The 19,753-nt window shown below is 43.2% G+C and overlaps 1 protein-coding gene across 1 annotated transcript in view; it reads right to left on the bottom strand.

Moving 5' to 3' along the window:
- Window positions 1-19,753, bottom strand: part of SMS (spermine synthase) — a 586,561-nt gene that overhangs the window by 262,269 nt on the left and 304,539 nt on the right. Inside the window, exon 5 of the mRNA XM_085622475.1 lies at window positions 12,411-12,586. Coding sequence (XP_085478601.1) covers window positions 12,411-12,586 — 176 coding nt within the window. The remainder of the gene's footprint in view (window positions 1-12,410; window positions 12,587-19,753) is intronic.

Raw genomic sequence — 19,753 nt, forward strand, 5'->3', positions numbered from 1 at the left:
CTATGGCACAGTTTAATGATTCCTCATGAAGGTTGCAGACATCAGGAGCAGTCCATTGCTAGCATCTGAGCTTTCATGCGGGCTGTAAAGGGGCTACAAAGTGAAAGAACAAGTTTAAAAAACTTGATTTGCTAATAATATTAGTGGCGTTTGACAGATCTGCATGAAACTTGACATACCGCTTAAACTGCTGTCAAACACATTTTAGGCAAATCTGTCAAACCGCACTGAGAAAAGAAAACTTTTGCTCCCATTAGAGACAGCTCAAAGCTGTAGGGCAATCACAGCAGATTTGTGTAGGTCTAATGTGGTAAATTGAAGGTCCTTGAGCCAGGTATATAAAACAGGCTGGATTTATTGAAGCTTAGTTACAAGGTAAGTTCATTAGAAGAAGACAGATGGATGGAAATGTAGCCCCACCAGTAGCAGCCTCCCTGCCGCTCAGCCTGCATCCAGCAACTGACACTCCACACACAAACAGGCACTAAAGCATTCCGTGAGGTCATCAGGCATTCTAACACTCATCCTGGCTGAGCAGCAGGAAAGACACAGCTAGAGAAAGGAATAGCGCAAGTCAATTATAACAGGCATGCTTGCCTCTAGGCTAATATTGTTACAAAGCAAAATTAAAAAAATATCACTGGAATTCTGCAGTAAAGATGAGCTTTGCAAACCATAACTTAAGAGTTTCGGCCTGGCAACACAAAAATAGCTGAATGAAAACCCAACAAAATCAAGAAAAGGAACCGAATGGAGCTAAACACTACATCCGTGCCAATTAAGGTTCACTTCTTTGCGGAGGCTGTCACTTAAGGAAATTTCCATGTTATTTGAAAACCTTACTGTATTTGGAACCAACGCCACCTATAATGTTTGACCTCATCAACCAATCTGCACCAGACTAAGTTTGTTATAAGGATGAATTGGGAAGACTGTGGGCCAGATACATAAAGAATTGGTTGCAAATTTCTAGTTGCAATTTGCGACCAGTACTTTTGAGACCAGTGTGGTATTTTGCAAACTGCCTATGTACCAATAGGTTGGTTTGCAGAATAATGAATTGGAGCGGTTCACAATTCAATCTACCTAATGATGATCAATGAGGTAGGCTGCAAACGGAGACCCTCTATGATCCTCAGCAATCACAGGTACAATGTCGGTGTTTTTTGCAGTTATTTATTTATTTTTAAATGCAGCCCATTTTCCTCAAAGGAGAACGGCATGCGTTAAAAAAATAAAAATTAGCTAACATTGGTAGAGAGTGCCCAAGGTTTTGTCAACATTCAGAAGGGGAAGGGTCCCTTGAGTACTCGATAAAGTACGAAAGCTTTGCAACCAGGTGTGAGTTGCAAAACATTAAAATGTCAAATTTCGATCGCTATTTGGAAGAGACATCCTAAGCACTTCCCTTCAAAATACCGATACGGTATTTAGTAGCAAACCCAAATTGCAACAGAACTTAAGAAAAGGTTGGACTGCCAAACATTCCGTGGGCCTATGTTACAGATGAAGACGATTTAAAACATTGTAGAACATGCATTGCTCCTAACATTAAACTCTTAGGTGATGCCTTATGTCGATTTGTCGACTGCAGTGTGATATTGTGGTAAACTGATTATTTCCTTTAATATTGCAAGTCCGCAGGCCCACGATATGAAAATATATATATATTTAATAAAAACTTTCTCCATTAAATTTAATGTTTAGATGATTCCCAGAACCATAATTTTTATAATACTGTGCAATTATGAGAATCTGAAGTCTCTATTTTAAAATGACGCCCTTGTAAGCATGGAAGCAGCGGTCCAAAAGCCGAAAACAGAATCCCGCTTCAAAACTTCATTGCGCAGGCTTGCTAAGTTCCTGTTCGGGGCTTGGCAGTTCTGAAAAATGCACCAAAGTAGTATTTGGTTGGGCAAATCACTAGTATTGATCAACTTCTATACATAGTCTCTATTAAAACAAGATATGCTTTAGTGCATGAATAGCATTCTGCTGTTCAGAGGACTAACTGCAACATCTCTGTCCAGGTTGAGGGGATAATGGTGTCCATTGGTAGGGGATAGGAACTGGCCTCACATTCAGAAACATAAGGAGGCCCATCCGAGACAGCACCATCCCACAGTGCAGTTTCCAAGAAGCATCAACGTATTCTGCGGACCTCATTGCAACTGAAGACTCTGGCGAAATCCCGAAGACATCTTGAGTATAGTGTTTTTCACGTAGTCAACTAATGGAAAAAAGTAAATGCTTGCAAAACGTTTGGGAGCAAAAACTCAGCTGGGTAAAAGTTGGAAGATATTCTATTGCGACAACCATTTTTGCCTTGACACTTAACAGCCAGCCAGATATGACATTCATGGTGAAAGAGGAGCCGAGAACAGGACAAAGGGAAGGCCACCATATGCCACATTCCGAGCATTATTCCAGATGAGTCAGCAAGAGGAAGACTGAATTTGATCCAAACATGCAGCAGATGGCAATCAATTGCACGGAGTGCAAAACCCGCATTTGGTATCGAGAGCAGAACACTCCTACTCAGCGAAAACTGCCCACAACAGAGTTTGAGCCTCGATTATTTTTAGTTCCGAGTTTAAGTTTTCGTTTTCCACTTTTACTTCAGAAAGAAAGCATACACAATCTAAAAAACCTAAAAAAAATAAAAAAAAACATAACCCCCCAAAAAGTCCTCTTTTGAGATACTTTCCAATGCGAAGGCACAGAACCATTTATATAAACACAGTAGTATTCATTAGCTGGGGCATTTTACTTATTAAAAACTAGCATACTATTGTGTATAGGGAGAAGAATAATCAACTCCAAGAGAGTACCTCCCTTCTGCAGCCCAGGTCATTTAGCACACATTTTCTGCACTGGCCAAAGGCCTTGTTTGGAGGCGGTTGGTTGTACGTAGGCCTAGCTGACAGCCAGCTGCTGCTACCAGTCCCCGCTGGCAGAGTCAAAGACCATATGCTAAAGCTTTAGGCACCTTTGGTGAGTTGGGGATAGGGTCTAGTCGAGGGCCAGGCTGCAACCATGCTGTGTAGGCCAAAGGCCTAGCACATAACATAATATAACATGTGTATTTGTAAAGCGCACGTACACCTCAGCAACGGGGCATCTTGGCGCTGAATAACAGATGTATATTGTTACCCAACTCAATGGTACTCATTTTATCGACCACAAATGGATGAAAGGCTGAGTGGACCCGCCGGGATTTGAACGTGTGACCATGAGGTCGAACACAGGCCCCTGCAGTGGATGCATTAGTCCACTGAGCCACCAGACTCGGCACATCGCGTTTTTCTCCCTGCTGCAGGTTGGGCGCAAGATTTAGATACAGACCATACCCTCAGAAAACCCCACAGAGCAGGCTAAATGCCATACACAGAAGGTAAGGCAATACTTTCATACAAGATGAATTTACATTACAGCAAACACACTCAAGCATTCACTTAAAGAAAAAGCACAGTTAAAAGTGAAGTTTGGTTTAGTATCAGTTATAAGAGCTTAGAATATTTGTTCTTTTTAAAAACGCTGACATTCATACACAGTGAAGTACAGTGATGGCTGCAAATCAAAACGGAACAAGCATTGGCATAGCCAATAGGTCTCGCCTATGGGACCTTATAAGTGTTTAACCATGCAACAGTTAATGTTGTTGCACCAAGGATATTGTGCTGCATAACTAAATACTTATAAGTTCCCAAAAGCGAGACCTATTGGCTATGCCAATGCTTGTTGTGACATGCAATGGACAAAAACATGCGAAAAAGATCTTAGCACACAGTATTCCTTCTTGCATGGTTTCCCCCTGGTAGAGAATAGCCGAAATAGCTGTGCAAAACAAGGGGGTGGGCCTAATTTGAGAGAATATCTTGAGTGAAAGGTGGAAATCTGGTGCAAAAATGTTTTGGTTGATTGAAATACTTGCAAATAACTTAAAATCAAGGGCTAACGTAGCTGGGTTGTATTAACTAATACAACTAAATGCCCATGTCTTTAGACGTTGCCTCGGCAGGGCATTGCTGTAACATGGAGTAATTATGGCCGAAGTCGGGTGCTAGCTGATATACTTTTAAAAATCCAGCAGGGGGTTGGGCTGGCCACATAGGACAAAGGAAGTGCTCTGACAGGCTGGGGACCAGGGTGTTGATTTTACGGGTGGGCAACCCGGAAGGATCATTAGCTACGCAGCCAGGCAAACAGCCCTGAGGAAATGCACACAATTTGTAGACGCGTGTATAACACGTGTATAACTCACCCCTTCCCAAAACTCCAGAAGGCATTCAGCTCAGTCGCCACAGTCACGCGATGTAACAAAGTGTTGGTATGAACACGCTTTCCGGGGCTACGCCCACCACTGGTCCAGTCGAATTCTACCTACAAACAAACCACCGACTGGCTTTTTATCGGGACACGTAACCAGGCATTTGTTTTGGCCACCGGCAACCTAATTTGACCTGAAGGATCTCGCAGGGGGAGGCTGAGCACCGCCAGGGAGAGAACTAAATCTCTCATCTCCCCTGGCAGGCGGCTGTCACTTCCGGCTCCTGCCCACTGCACTTCAAAAGCGCAACGCGCTCCCGTGGCGCGGGACGTGCATGGGGACGCACCCGGGCTGTGCTCGGGCAAAGCCCGGGCCAAGGGCGGGCCCATCCACGCCCATTGGAGCCTGGAGGGGGCTGGGCTGGGGCACCCTCCCTGACGTCTGACACCATTCACTTTGTAAAGGTACATTTCACCGCATTTGCTTATTTGCACATTGGCCAGTTGCTTGTTAATTGACGCACCACCCTCTTATCTTGTAGCAAACATGAGCAAAATGTCCACGCGCAAGACCGTGAACCATCGCCCGGGAGGTGGAATCGTGGGGACCAATGACTCTTTTCTAACTAGACCCACATCGGTTTTAAATCATGAAATTGAACTGACACAGTGTCGCCTATCTCTGGAGCCCGTGTTGCTAACAGGGACCACGCAGGGGGATGTAATCGTGCATATTGCTGATACACAACTCCCCCCACTAATACAGGAGGTAGAAATAACAGCACAGAATGGTGGAGTCCCGGAGCAGCAAGATTTTGCACAGCCAACAAATAGGTCATCATCCAGGGCCACAGGGGCGAAGAAGCCGCCGGGCGCCAGTAAGGGGAACCCAGGCAAGAGGAAAAGAGGTGGTGGCCCACAGAATAACAAACCAGCAAAAACTCCCAGAGCAGCAAAAGTAAAGGGTAATGAAGATCAAGTAGGGGATTGTGATGTAAATGGTGGAGAAAATTTGAGCGAAGTACCCACGTGTAATGCGAGCCCCTTACTAAATGAGACTCAAGACCAGATAAAGCGTCCAAAAGCAAAACACAGGCGTATGGAACTATCCCATCTATGAGTTGTCCAAAGATTGGGACTTGGACTATGCCCATTGAAAGGTCAAATCTGTCACACAGTTATACCAATGTCTCTGTCAACATGAACACACACTTGGTGACACACCCCAATACAGCAGCCCCGTGCCATCCTCCGATGCAACATCTGAACGGGACAGGGGATGCAAGACCTCACCGGAGCGCTAACCCCAATACAGTACTTGTGGTTCAGGGTGGGCCACGAAATAGGGAGGGCGGCCACCCTGGTAACCAAGGGACAGAAAGATCGACCACTTGTCAACGGGCCTCTGGACTGCAGTTCCTACATCTCCCCCCTGCAGCCACACCCCTAGTATTAGTGTTAGGGGATGTTCAAGAGCTGAAGGAGGGTCAACTGGAGACGACGGAACAATTAATGATTAAAGCACTACACTGGTTGACACAGAAATTGAGAGAGACAGGGTTTTTGCAGAAATCTTCCAAACAGACTGATAATGGCAAGAAGGATACCCTGGATAGGTCCAGCTAAGAAAGGACTGATAGGAGACTGTGTGGCCCTAAACTTTAAGGATGAAGCTGTTGTTAGTTACCTCTTAGAGTCCTTAAGGGGAGGTCCATCAAAGAGATCGCAGATTATTGTGCTTCCCCTAGGCTATTTTTACAGACCCCCCTGTCAGGTGGCACCCAGAATGAACTGTAGTCCGCGGAAGGGCCTGGCCTGAAATGAACAAGGGGGCCATCCTGGGACCCCGGATATAATCCTGAAAAATAGATTTGCCCCCACTTTCGGACCTTGAGGCATGTGATTGACTGCATAAACCAAGTTCCAATACTCCACTAAATAGCGAAACCCGTGTCACCCCAGGCCCTGTTATCAGAGAGCACCCACATCCTTTTAATTCCCCAAGGCAGGCCAAACAACATCTGTTCAAATTAGTATCATGGAACATGGCTGGTATTTCTACTAAACTGGGTGACAACGACTGGCTACAACTTTTGCAGGGAAAAGACATCTCCTGTTTTCCAGAGACCTGGTCCACGGAACCAATATTTTGAAATGGCTATCGCTCATTCCAAACTCCAGCTAATCCTTCGGTATGAGGAAGGGCAAAAGGGGGCATTCTGACCCTGATTCCAAAGGACTTCCGTGGTAAGGTAACAAAGTTTATTCCCGCCAATTCAAACTTTCATATTCTCTTGTTCGAGATAAAACAGGAAGGCAAGTGGATCCTGATTAACACCTATAATACTAGATTTGGTACGAATATCCATTCTATTGTGGGAGAGGTTGATAGGTTTCTCAACCATATCATAGGAAATTCCAGAAAGGAGGAACCAAATATCATCTGGCTGGGAGATTTCAACACACACCCCTGCAAATATAATACAGCCCCCGTGTGAGTGATAGAGGATCTAGGGGGAAACCCTTCGCATCACTTCACCCATAATGAATACGGTGCGTCAGGATATCATCCTCCAGAAACATGGAAATGACTAATGACCCCGAACCTGTAACCGGCAATCTGCTGGGCACATTTCAGAGAAACGGGGCAGTGTCAACTATAGATTACATACTAATCACCACCCCAATTAGTCAAAGGGCCACTAGATCCCAAAATTTATTCTCAAGTTTTAGTGATCACGCCATCCTCTCATTGCAGCTAAATGTATTCCCAGAAAATCTTCCCTGCAAACAAAACATCCGCACTCCCCTAGTGGTTAGAAGAAACGGTATACAGCTAAAGTGGGCCCACATTGACAAACCCAAATTGATCGTGGCTATTGTTCAAAGTACAAAGAGTAAGGCATGGTTATGCCTAGAACCAGATACTGAGCCAGGGGAAATGTTAACGGCCTTTTGCAGTATCCTAGAACAAGTAAAAATGGCGCTGACGTGACCTAGAGGGTCAAGTCAGAAGCAGGTAAAGGCTGGTTTAACTTGCCCTGTACCAAATCTAGAAAGGCTCCAATACACGCATTAAAAACAAACCCTAGAAATTATGACCAAATAAAGGTATTAAGGGCTATGTACAAGCTAGCTCGACGGAATAGAGAAAAGGACATGAAGGACGAAATATGGGTAGACCTTGACCAGGCAGCAAGAACAGGCAACAGTACAGAGTTCTGGAGAATAGTGAATACTCCACATTTTAAAAATACTAAGGACCCCTCCCTTGACAGTAATGTAGGTGAGGAAGCATGGGTAACTCATTTTGGAAACATCTTCGCCGCTAGCACCTCTCCATGTACACCTCCCTCAACCATAGTACCCCTGCAATCCGTTCCTAATCGGGAGGAACGGATTGCAGGGGCTACATGAAGCCTATAATCAAGGGTCTTATCATAGTGCCTTAACAGTTGAATACGGTTTGACCACATGACGAGGAATGATATCACTGTTTACATACTGATATGGAAAGAACGTTTATGAGAGGCTAACCTCCTGTTTCAGAACTGAATGGAAAAGAATAGGAACGATTTGGCATTTTTATGTTTTGAGAGCTTATAAAAGATTTTCGAAGAAGGACGTGTCTCCAGTCTCGGAACCGAAAAGGAAATAAGGAATCGTTCCTACATCTTTTAACTACTAAGCATCAGATCAGGAGGACCTTTCGATTCGTGACCAAAGAGCCGCTAGTATTTCCATCTACTATTCGAGCAGTCTAAGAGCCTTGAGAAAGTCACGGTGGTGACGAAACGCATGTTGGCTGTGATCGGTGTTCTTCACAACGAAGACTGGCCCACTATGCACTTAACACGAACATCTGTTGTACAAATATAGTGACAAATTGTAATGTGCCAGTCTTGTCTTGTTATTCTTAATAAATTTACCAAGACTACTCTAATGGTACAGTTTTCGTGGTTTCTGGAAAAAGGAGGGATCTCTCCTCATCTTTTGGGTTTTTGGTGAGATAAATAATGTATCATAATTGAATTGATGTAAAACATTACGAGTGCCGGGGTTTCCTTTGTGCTGATTATGCTACACAAGTTACTCTTGTTTCTTGTGTTATTTGATACCCTGGGGAGTGGGGTATTTTACCCTGAGAGGCACCAAATATACTTATTGTTGCAAAGCTAAATTATTCACACTAGCCAGTTTATCTGAGTGGGTTTGAAGTGCCACCGTATATCCACCACTACCTCGCTTTGTGTTTACCCTGGTTGGCCTCCCCTGCTCTTCATCAAACTATATTTTACATCAGGAATTGGGCCTCCCGTATATACAAGATGCAATCCACTTGGCTCCAATCCTTTTGTGGCACTCAACTTGGCGCAGGGAAACAGTGCCACTCACACAACTTGTATTAAGGGATTGTTTGAGCATGGAAAAAAGTAGAAAACCATTGTGGCTTGGCTATGTGGAATTCGTTCTGAAGGAGCTTGGCCTTCATGGTCTATTTAAAGAACCCTCAACGTGCAGAAGGGTCTCAAAGAAAAAGGTCTCTAGTATCTTTATTGCACTGGCGGATTACAAGAGTAAGGAGCACCATAAAGGAAAAGCTGCAGCCATCACTTACCGCCAGAACCCACCATTGTCAGAGAGAGGGTTCTATTACCTAGCAGATGTTACAATTCCACAGCACAGATTTATATTGTTGAGGTTCTGCACGAATGCGATTCCTTTAATGTTAGGTTATTCAGAGAAAAAGTATAATCATGCGGAGCACAGCTTATGTCCATGCGTTTCCCTTTCAAGACAAACTGATTTGCATCTGGTTTTATTTTGTAGGCTCTACAAGAAAGAGGTATTATTATCTTAAGCCCCTTTTAAGTTAGAAGAATATCAGGCAGTGTCGAGTTGCACCCTTCTTTATAAAATCACTATCCGACCCTTTAACATGTTTTTCACTAGCCTCTTTTCTCTGGGCCTGTATGAGAAAAACGAAGAGGGGGGTTGCCTGCACCCAAGGGCCTTGGAAAAGTTATCCTGTACTGTATATCAGAGTGTGGCTCACATAAGGTTGTGGCAAAACGGGTTATTTTTTTTTATTATTCTCTTTTTTTTATTTTATTCTTATACAAGGGATATGAAGTATCTTATGGATAGGAAATTGTTATTATGTATATATTCTGTGCTTTTATAATCTTTTTTAAACTGATCGAATAAAGAAATAATGAATGAATGAGTGTGACTAAAAAAGTGTCCGATACCTAACCTGTCAGAGCAGCTCACTTAGCAGGGAGCCCTGCAGTTGTATATATGCATTGCAAAATGTCATCCCAGGGTCAGTTAAAAGAAACAGCTGCGAGGAGGCGTTGGAGGGTTCTTTGTAATTTGCATGTTTTCTGTACAGGCGCCCGCCATAGTAGAATTCATTTTTTAAAGGTGCATGTCCCAAATATATGGAGTGTAAGCTTTCAAATAAAAATATTTTATTTTAGAAATGCGTTCGTAGCATCCTTTGCAGAGTGTGTCGGCGTTTGTGCTTCTCGAGAAGCCGGTTTGCCACCCCTGCTCTGCTACAAGTGAGTGACATCTGCTGCACACTGCGCCACGTGGGAGATGGTAACATGACACCTAATTAACAAATAATAATCAGAGCGGCACAATAAATGAGCGGGGAGGCCAGATGCAATGCTTTGTCCCAGCATGCTTCGCAAAAGCCCCTGGGTTGCTTGCAGGGATCGGACAGGCCTCGATAGACAGCAGATAAACCCATGTTGACATTGCTAGATGGACTGCGCCGGTGCAGTCTATTTTCATAAGGCTCACTCCCATGCCGGCGCTTTGTTGGGAATGACTGCCGTGTTTAACCCTGGGTTTGTGCATTGTTGTGTTTGGACAGCTGTTTGCCTAGGGCAGCAGCTCAGTGTTACCATTGATCGAAAAATGCTTTTTTTGCATTGGGAAGCTTGAATGGAAAACCACCAAGGTGTGTGAGAGGAGACTGTATAAAATCTGTGTGTGGCTCATGTGAGTAAAATGCTACTTTAACAAGTACAAATGTGTCTCACTCTCGGTGTAGCCCGCGGGTTAACTGACGCTCGGGAAAGAAGTGGGAGGTGTGGGGGGAGTGCGGCAGAGAGCAGAGACGTGCATCATTTACCTTGCGGGAGAGAGCGTGATAATTGCTAACAGATGGCGCCGCTCGCTCCCGCAAGCGAAAGGCCAAATGTGCACAAGTGGTAATGCAAAACATGCATGAGTGTCAAGCAAAGTCCTGAGCGATGGCTAAAGGTCCCCTCCTAAGTAGCGCTTGCGCGCTGCGTAGGCGATACCTAAAAACCACTGTAATCTGCTGCTTATGGTTAGCTCTGCAAAACCATTAACTCGCACAAAAGCCATGTAAACCAAACCATACACACCAAACGCAAGGCTTATGACCCCACAATATGTATACCAATAAGCAACAATACCTAACGGCACAACATCATTAAATAACACATACTCCAACGAATAAAGAGAGAATAATACATAATGGGTAACTATGTAACAATATTACCATCAAGGGGTTCAGGTGGTATTTACGATTCACAGAGCCAAAGACAAAGTGGGTTGTAAACGTCACCTGAACCCCAAGATGGCAACATAGAACCATATTGCACGTTATTTCCTATGTATTTTTCATTGATTTTAGTACTCTTCAGAAAGATTTAGAACATGTAAGCATCATCCATTTAGCATTCATTGTTTGCATGAGGCTGCAGATAGGTCAATCAATGATTTGAGAAATGCGTGTTTTTGTTGAAGATAAAGGGCTGATATTAAAAATGTGTTTTACACAACAAAAAAGTGCATTATTGTGATATATTACTATTAGATCTAATTTTCAATGCAAAACATATTGTAAGGCAATTAAAAACAAGAATCCTAAAATGTGATTTTCTTTTGTAGTACCATTGGCATTATAGAGTAGGATTAACACGACACATAAAGAAAAATAATAGAGTGCTATCTAGGACCATGACGAGTTTTGCCGGCAGGATTCTGCATTTCCAATGTTTATTTTCACACACTTGTGAAAATTCATTGATAAATGCTGGCACAGGGATGGGCCTGCAAAGGTGAGCTTGTCAGGTGTGCTGAATATTTGTCTAAGAGCAACACTGTTATTGTGAAAGCTTTTTTTAACATCCGTGGAAGAAATAGGAAATGCAGTGTTTAGCTTTTTTTATTTGTTTACGGAAGCTAAATACCCCAAAAATTATCACTGTGAATTATGGGAAATAGCTCACAAGGAACCCTATTTTGTGAAATGCGAGATATGAAACCACGGGCAAACATTCAATACGAAGTCATATCCAAGTAATATATAATAATATAGTCATCTCGCTGATAGTGTTAATGGTAATGTGACATGTAATCTGGCCTTTCAGATCATTTATGACATTTGCTTCTGTTACATCAAGTTTGAAGTCATGATTATGGCATTTGGTGTGTTAGTTATGGCTTGCATGGCTCTTGTGTGAGTTATGGGTTGCACTTTTAATTTGCAACAATGTCTGTATTTTAACTGTATGTTTGTTGCATTTCAGCATTTTATAAACATTTGTTAAGGTCTTATACCCAATCACTATTAGAACCACTTGGATTGTACGACAGAGCTTTTAATTTAATTTACACTGCCTTAGGTAATAATGGAATGAGGCGTGGATGCCATTCAACATCCCAACATAAACCACTGTTTCAGATTTGCAAACAATAACTTTTTGGGTGTAATGCATATTAAAGCATTATCTGTGCAAAAACAGAAAGATATGGGTAAAAACTGTTTAAGACCCCTACAAAAAACAGCACTGAAAGTAGAAGCGGACTGTCTGCCTCAAAAATAAATCAATAAATATTAAATTCTGAATAATAATATACTTATGGATTTACTGTTTTCCTCAAAACATCCATAGTGCCTTCTCTACCACCAGGAATCCAAATGAGTTTGCCAATTTTGTAACTAAGATGTAAATTATAATTTCACATCAATTGCAGAACTCGTTTTTTTTCTTTTCAGTTAATGCTACATTCTGGCACTCAACACAGGAAGCGTTCAAAGTTAATTTCAAAAACGCATTTTTGTAATTTATGTTTATTAAGTTCATACTTACTGACATCACCATTAAGAATAAGAATATTCCCAAACTGATTTGAATGCAAAATCTTGATGTTCTGAAAAGGTGACTCTTCATCAAAGAGAACTTTGTCAATGTCGTACTCAACGAGACGTCCATCCGCGGTGGGCCAGTATCTGTCAACCTCCCCTCCTCGAATAATGGCGGGCAACCTGAAATGCAAAGCATACCTATCAGCTATACAGAGACAATTCTGGAATGTTACTAGCCTTACTGGTAATATTCCTATGTAAATAAAAATACAACACGTTCCCAGTAACATATAAATAGCCTGACAAATACAAAATATTAGTCACTGTTACAGGAATTACAGGCAGTGTATCATCCTAAAGAGAAACAAGCATTGGCATAGCCAATAGGTCTCACCTTTGGGACCTTATAAGTGTTTAGCCACGCAACAGTTGCATAACTAAATACTTATAAGGTCCCAAAAGCGAGACCTATTGGCTATGAAAGTGAAAGTGATCGCGATCAAACATCAAAGCGGCCATGCGGCCGCAAAAGTGAAAGTGATCGCGGTCAAGCGTGGCGCGCGCACCCACGCACATGCACTGTAGGTCTAGGCTGGCCTGGTAGCTCTTTTTGGAGCCCTCTCAAAAAGTCTCGCCAGACCAGCGCATGCGCTGGGTCAGGCAAGACCTAAAAAGTGCTTTTGCTCCTGAAAATAATCCAAGTAATAGAATATAGGTTGGAATTTAATTAAAACACGGATGAGGGAGGGTGGTGAGGGCAAGTAACACAGATGAGGGAGGGCGGGCAGTTGAGGGCAAGTAATACGAACAAGCAGAGGAGAAACATGAGGTGAGGCGAGCCAACTAAAAAAGGCACAGTCTATTAGAGTGTTTAAATACAAAGAAAAAAGTTGTACGTCAAAAAGGACACAAGTAAATTGTCTGTTCTCCAGGGGAGAGACAGACAAAGAGAAAGGAAGCCTACAGTACATAACTATTAGGAAGCAAGCAAATGATAGTGACAATTAAGCCAATCAATGGTAAGAAATAGGCGACCTCTTAGACCACTGTTAGAAAGCAAAAGGTCTCAAAGAGACAGCACATGCGCTGTCCTAGCGAGTCATAAAAATGGAGGGCACTTCCTCTCTAAAGCCCCTTCATTTGGAAATCGTCCCCATCACACCATTCAGCAATAACACAAACCATTTTCATCTCCATTAGCTGCCCTAACACAATTATTAAGCAATGTTCTTTTGAATATATGTTCAGCATCTTCATCTAGTAGATTTCTTAACACAAATTACTAGTGTCCAAAACATTCTTGAACCAATCGAACCTTAACAAAATAGAACCCTCATGCCAATTTTCCATCCAGCTACCTCCCAGCTTCTAAGACCCTGTTTCTTGTCACTTGACACCTGATACCCGTTAACCTGTGGGGCGACTTGCAGCTTGGCTCTAACCAAGGCAAAAACCATAGAAAAATCACTTTACTGGAAGTCTGTTCCACTTCGATTCAGGTGGAGACGGTGACACCCGGGATCCGTTTGTATTTATTGCCGACGATTCCCAATGTAAATAATTCCACAATTTTACCTAGATTGTGGGACTTTGAAGAGGCGTACAAACAAGTAATTGACCAGGTCAGCTTATTCCTCAACATACTGTCGTAAGCGACACTGAAAGCCATATCTGCCACAAACTTGTCGCCTTAGTTTAATACGGCTTTCTGCTTTTCCATATCCTCTTAAAAAAAACTATTTTTACTGATTGACCAGTAAGACCAGTTCAAATCTCATGGCAATAACTTTTCCAACAGGTGAACTTTAGCTCTTTCAACAACGTTATTGGCCACATATTTCTAGACTAGAAACTTTAATTTAACTCAAGATCCTTTGCAGTCAATCTCATCAGCCATTCAAGTTGTGTTTGGCAAAAATAAAACTCAAAGTCATCCACTGTTTCAGAAATGTATAACTGAAGAGCTGCTGTTCACAGTTCAAAGCACCAAAATCTGGACATCCCTCCCACAGACATAAAAGCTGTAGACAATGCCCTGCTTTTTTTTTTACAGGAAATCTAAAATCTGTATTTATGCAGTCACCAAACATCTAAGCAATTTCCCTTCCTTTTCCTTCACCGAATCATGCTCTTAAGAAAAAAAAGAATTTAAGTGACAAAATTAAAAAAGAATAGCAAGTGGCATGCACCATCAAGCATACAGAGAAAGAATGGTATACATAATAATTACTACAATAATACAAGCCAATCTCTGGCCTCAGCAAGGAGATGTTGTGTAATGGCCTTATAAAACTTGCAACACAAACAGGAACAATAGTGGCTACGGTAGATATTGTTACATGTCTGTGCCTCCCTAGTCACTTGCCCATGTTGCTGGGAGAAGTGGCTTCCCATCAACTGTTGTGGTTTGTATTCTAGGATAAAGGGCCTGGGCAGGGAAATGATAAGCTAAACACAGGCTGAAAGATCTAGAACATAAATCACATTATAACTTGTGCATGAAAAATCATCTCAAATAATACACAAATATTATTCAATTATTTATTTGATCATATTTTTGATATTTATAAAAATCTATTTTTCTCTCAAATTTTTTGTATATAAAACAGGTATACACAATTGTATTTAGAGGTTAGGGCAAAGACAATTATAGTGTGTTCTCCAAATTCACAATGGATACATACATGTTAGTACATGCTTAGTCACACAAAAAAAACGTAGGATATTCCCCTCTGGTTTAGGGCCAGCCTGCTGGGAGTTCTTCTCCCCCTTGGGCTTGGAAAGGGGTTCTCCCTGCCCCCTGTTCACTCTGTTGGAAAGCCACTTATCTGCCATCAGTGCAAGTTTCTCAGGATCCCTCTCGGGAAGGTCAGAAAGATACTGTGAATGGAATAGAGCACTCCTCCCGGAGACGCTCTGCTATCATCACCTGATTTAGGGGCTGGTAATCATTTGCTTCCATCCCTCTCACCCACTCATTCCAGTCTCTCACTATGTCATGGGCCCAACTCTCAAAAGTAACCCCCTCTGCCTTCTTGTTCTCACGGAACCTCTGCAATTACTGGGCTGGTTTCAACACAAACCGCCTAATCAAAGCATCCTTCATGCACTCATATGTCAGACTGTCTTTCTCAGGCATCCTTTCAATTACTTCAGTCCCTTCTTGAGGGAGGCGACTCAGTAAAGTCGCTGCTGTGGACTGACCATTAAGACCTTGAGCCTTACATGCTAGTTGAAAGGCATGCATCCAACTGAGAATATCAGTGCCAGGGACATGCATGTGTATCAATTATTTTGGTACCTTAGTCGTGTTTTCCTTTCTCTGGGACTTTGAAGTAGACTCATCCTCCACAGAGCGTAGCCCTCTATCAGCTGCTAACTTGAGACTTTCTTTCTCCAGGGCTATCCACTCTTTCTCAATTCCCTATCCTTCTCTTTCTCCTGTCTCTCCCTTTCTTTCTCCAGCCTCTCCCTTTCCCTCTCCTTCTCCTTCCAAGCCCACTCTTCCTGTCTGACCCTTCGCTGCTCCTCTTCTACCAGGCGGTCAATCCTTCGCTTCTCCCTCTCAAACTCCCTTGCTTTCTCCTCTGCTAAATCCTTAGCTTCCTGGAATTTCAGCTGAAGTTTAAGGGTCTCTGCTAGCCCAGTCCCTCCTAAGGAGGCGAATCCTGAGACAGGGAAAAGTTAGTCCTTGAGATAGCGAAAGGTGAAATTTTGGGGCATGTCTATGGGAAAACCTAGGGGACAGCCTAGGGGCTGGTATAGGGGAATCCTGCACAGACTGACTTGGCAGGCTTGTGATCCCATGCTCTCCACCTTCTGCACAACAGTGATCTCTTGCTCAAAGCATTTTGTCATGTGGCTAATCAAGTGCTCCCTGTCCTTAGACCTTGGGACTTTCCACCCCCTGTCAGTACACATTTGCTTTAATTGCTCCACAGTCAAGTTCTGCAGTTCCAATTCCGCTCCAATGTTATCTGCCATTTTACATATAGCTTATGGGTATCTGCTGGACTTAACAACTGGCCTCACTGTCCACTGAGCCTGAAGTCTAGTGATCCAACACCGCTTGCCACCAATGTTAAACCCGGCTTCCTGGGCACCAGGGCACACTACGGTCCAATCACATCAACTGGAGTGTTCCCCACTGGTGTCCTGGGGCATCAGTACTAGTGGACCCAAAACTGGATAACCAATTACTCCTCTCCAGCACTTGAATCTCTGAGGGTAGCGAGACAGAGCAGTCCAAGGCTTACTCAAGGAGGTGAGGTGGGGTTAGACATTCAGAATACAGTGCACACCGTACTACTAGCTGAAATTCAATTTCCAGTCAGTGCTTTACTTTTTATCAAAGAAAAGTACTTTAATACACACAAGATCGTTATACTTCACATAAAACTAGGATAAACAGTGAAAAACAGATATCTCTACATCCCTCTGGGCCAGAGTTCTGATCCCAAACAGTATTATAGTGCCTAGACACCAAGCACTATAAAAACACAGTTAACATAAAAACACACAATTAGCATTGCATATTACAGACCATGTTTCACAGGGCTGCTCTCATTCGCTAGAGCCTTGATACCAATCTTTGGCTTGAAAAGATATAGTTTCAGCATATGATGTGAAGTCATATGTTCTTGATCAGACCCATAACCTCCACCCAAAGCAACATAAGTGCCCTCCTGTCCTGAGTGAGGACACTGCTCTAGTGGTGTTGGGGATCTGACCACAGGTGCCTGATGTCTTGGCACAGTTTACTGGAGTCCCACTAGTCCAGTAGCCGCTGGCTAGCTGTAGGAGGGCAGTGGCTGGACAGTGTCAGTTCACCCCTGAGATCACAAAAAGAAAGGTGGGGGCCTGTTTCACTGGCCTCTATTCCCAGCTACTGCTTGTACAGGCTCCCACAGTGCAGAAGAGGAGCTTAGAGGGGATTTGATCTCCCCTTCAAGGACCAGAATCAAGCTTCCCCCTCTCTGGCTCCCTTGATGTGCTGCAAGCTTCCTTTCCACACCAGCTTCCTTGATGTGCCACAAGCTTCCTTTCCACACCAACTCCCTTCGAGTGCTGTAATTTTCCTTTCCACACCTTGGGCAGCGGTCTGCAATTTCCTTGTTCAAAAATGCACGCTCCACAAGTCTCACAGAAACAGCTGGTCTTCTCCCATGCTGCTGATGCCAAAGATTCTCATTGAACTCTTGGCAGCAGACTCCATCCGTCATAGAGAAAACTTCCTTAAGTTCTAGATGCAGAGAGCAAGAGTCTTATCTCTTGCCTTCACACTGCGGGTCGCGCCTGGCTACCTTCAGGCGGACCTGGTGTGGCCGCCTCTTCAGTCAGAAAACCAGTTTTGAACAACAGCTGACCACTCAGGCCAGACTTATCACCTCTGATTGATAGGCTCATCCAATCAGAGGGTCTGCTACTTTTGCATCCTGAATACCCCTCCAATCGCAAACCATTCATGGCATGTTCAATGCATGGCTAAAGAATGCAAAGATGACCTACAGTCTTCCCTGGAACCAGCCTGTGCAATCCCCTAAAGATCAATTTTATTTAACTCCAGGCCAGGAGGCACTGACCAGTGGGGGAGGGTCCTCTTAGCAGAGTTAGTCCAGCTAAACCCAGATAAGAGTGGAGTGTCTACCCCAGCCAACCAAGCCTCTCCAAAGAAATGGGATGGGGCATAGGGGGAGCTGGGATGTCCAGCAGAACAGATTGCATTCCTCACACTGGCTCAACTCACCTTTCTTCCCCAGTACACCCAAGGGCTCTCAAACACACGTCAGGTAGACAAAGGCAACAGGACAACAGGCATGGCAGACTGCACACACTTGGCCAGGAGGGTGGTCTTTGACTCACCCCTGCTGACTACAGATTTATTGCTGCCACCACGGTCAGTCTACCACAGCCTGGGTAGAGAGGGCAGTAGCCACTGTCTGAAAAATAGGAGTGCACTAGGCATGCCCCCTCGTCCTCAGAGCCAAGCTCTAGGATCTCAATCCATGTAAACAGGGAGACCCTCAGTAGACATGTAGGACTGTCATGCTCACTGAGGTAGGGTGCTAGAAACCATACAGTAGCTTTTGAGTGACTTGCCTGGAGATTAGCATAAGGCAGGAGAAGCACTCTCTCCAGAGACATGCAGGAGACTTGCCGTCCTAACACCATCTGTATTGCATATCATGTTTAAATAGCAACCAGTCCTCATTAATTGTCACAACTTAAAAGTTTTTTAATAAAGAAAGAGACAAAAACTGTACTTTGTTTCTTTTCTGACTAAGCATGTACTAACATGTATGTATCCATTGTGAATTTGGCCAACACACTAAAATTGTCTTTGCCATAGCCTCTAAATACAATTGTGCATACCGGTTTTATATACAAAAAATGAGAGAGGAAATATGATAAAATAAATAATTAAATAATATTTATGTGTATTATTTGAGATGATTGTTCATGCACATGTTATAATGTGATTTATGTTCTAGATCTTTCAGCCTGTGTTTAGCTTATTATTGCCCTGTTCAGGCCCTTTTTCCTAAATTATATTTTCCCTGTTATGGGCAAGTCTATATTGTAAAGGGGCCCCTTTATTTTCAAAGTTTGTGTAGTTTGTATTCTCCAGGACAGAACGTTCTCCATTTTTCTTTCACTACATACATGAAGAATGTAGATCTATTGTCAGTTTGCTTTTAAAGTGAGTCATGTTCCCTCCATTTAACCTGCCATACCAGACCCTCAATCCCCAGATATAATTATGTACATTCTCATGCCTGTATGTATATGGTTGGCTAACGTCTTGGGTGACATAGCTTGAGAGATAGTCTACCTTTGCAGAGTAATGCTTTAACCCTTGTGACCCTATTCTTTCAGACACCCAAGATTCTCAGTGTATTTGGCCCGCAAAGTCTGCATGTTTTTACATCTCTTTGGGCCCAATGTACGAAACACCGACCGCTAAATAGTGGTTGCAAATTGCAACCAGGGTGGAATTGTGCAAACCGACGTATCCACTAATGGGTCGGTTCACAAAATTACGAATCGCAGTGGGTTGTAATCCGACCTACATCATCAATATTCATGAGGTAGGGCCCAAATTGAGACTTCATGATTGGCGGCCATTGCAAGGATGGTAACTTGCTGGGGTCAGCAGGCCACCATGCCTGGCGTTGCTTTTTTTTTTCTTAATGCAGGCATTTTCCCTTAAAAGAAATGGGTTTGGGTTTATTTAAATGAATTGAGCACCCACACAAGTAAAGTATCATTTTTATCGGGAGACCGAGGAGAACGCTGAGTGGGTGTTTTGCACGAGTGACGAGTGATGCTCTTATCACGTCTTAAATA

The sequence above is a fragment of the Triturus cristatus genome, chromosome 8 (genome assembly GCF_964204655.1).
Source record: "Triturus cristatus chromosome 8, aTriCri1.1, whole genome shotgun sequence".
Classification (NCBI taxonomy): Eukaryota; Metazoa; Chordata; class Amphibia; order Caudata; family Salamandridae; genus Triturus; species Triturus cristatus.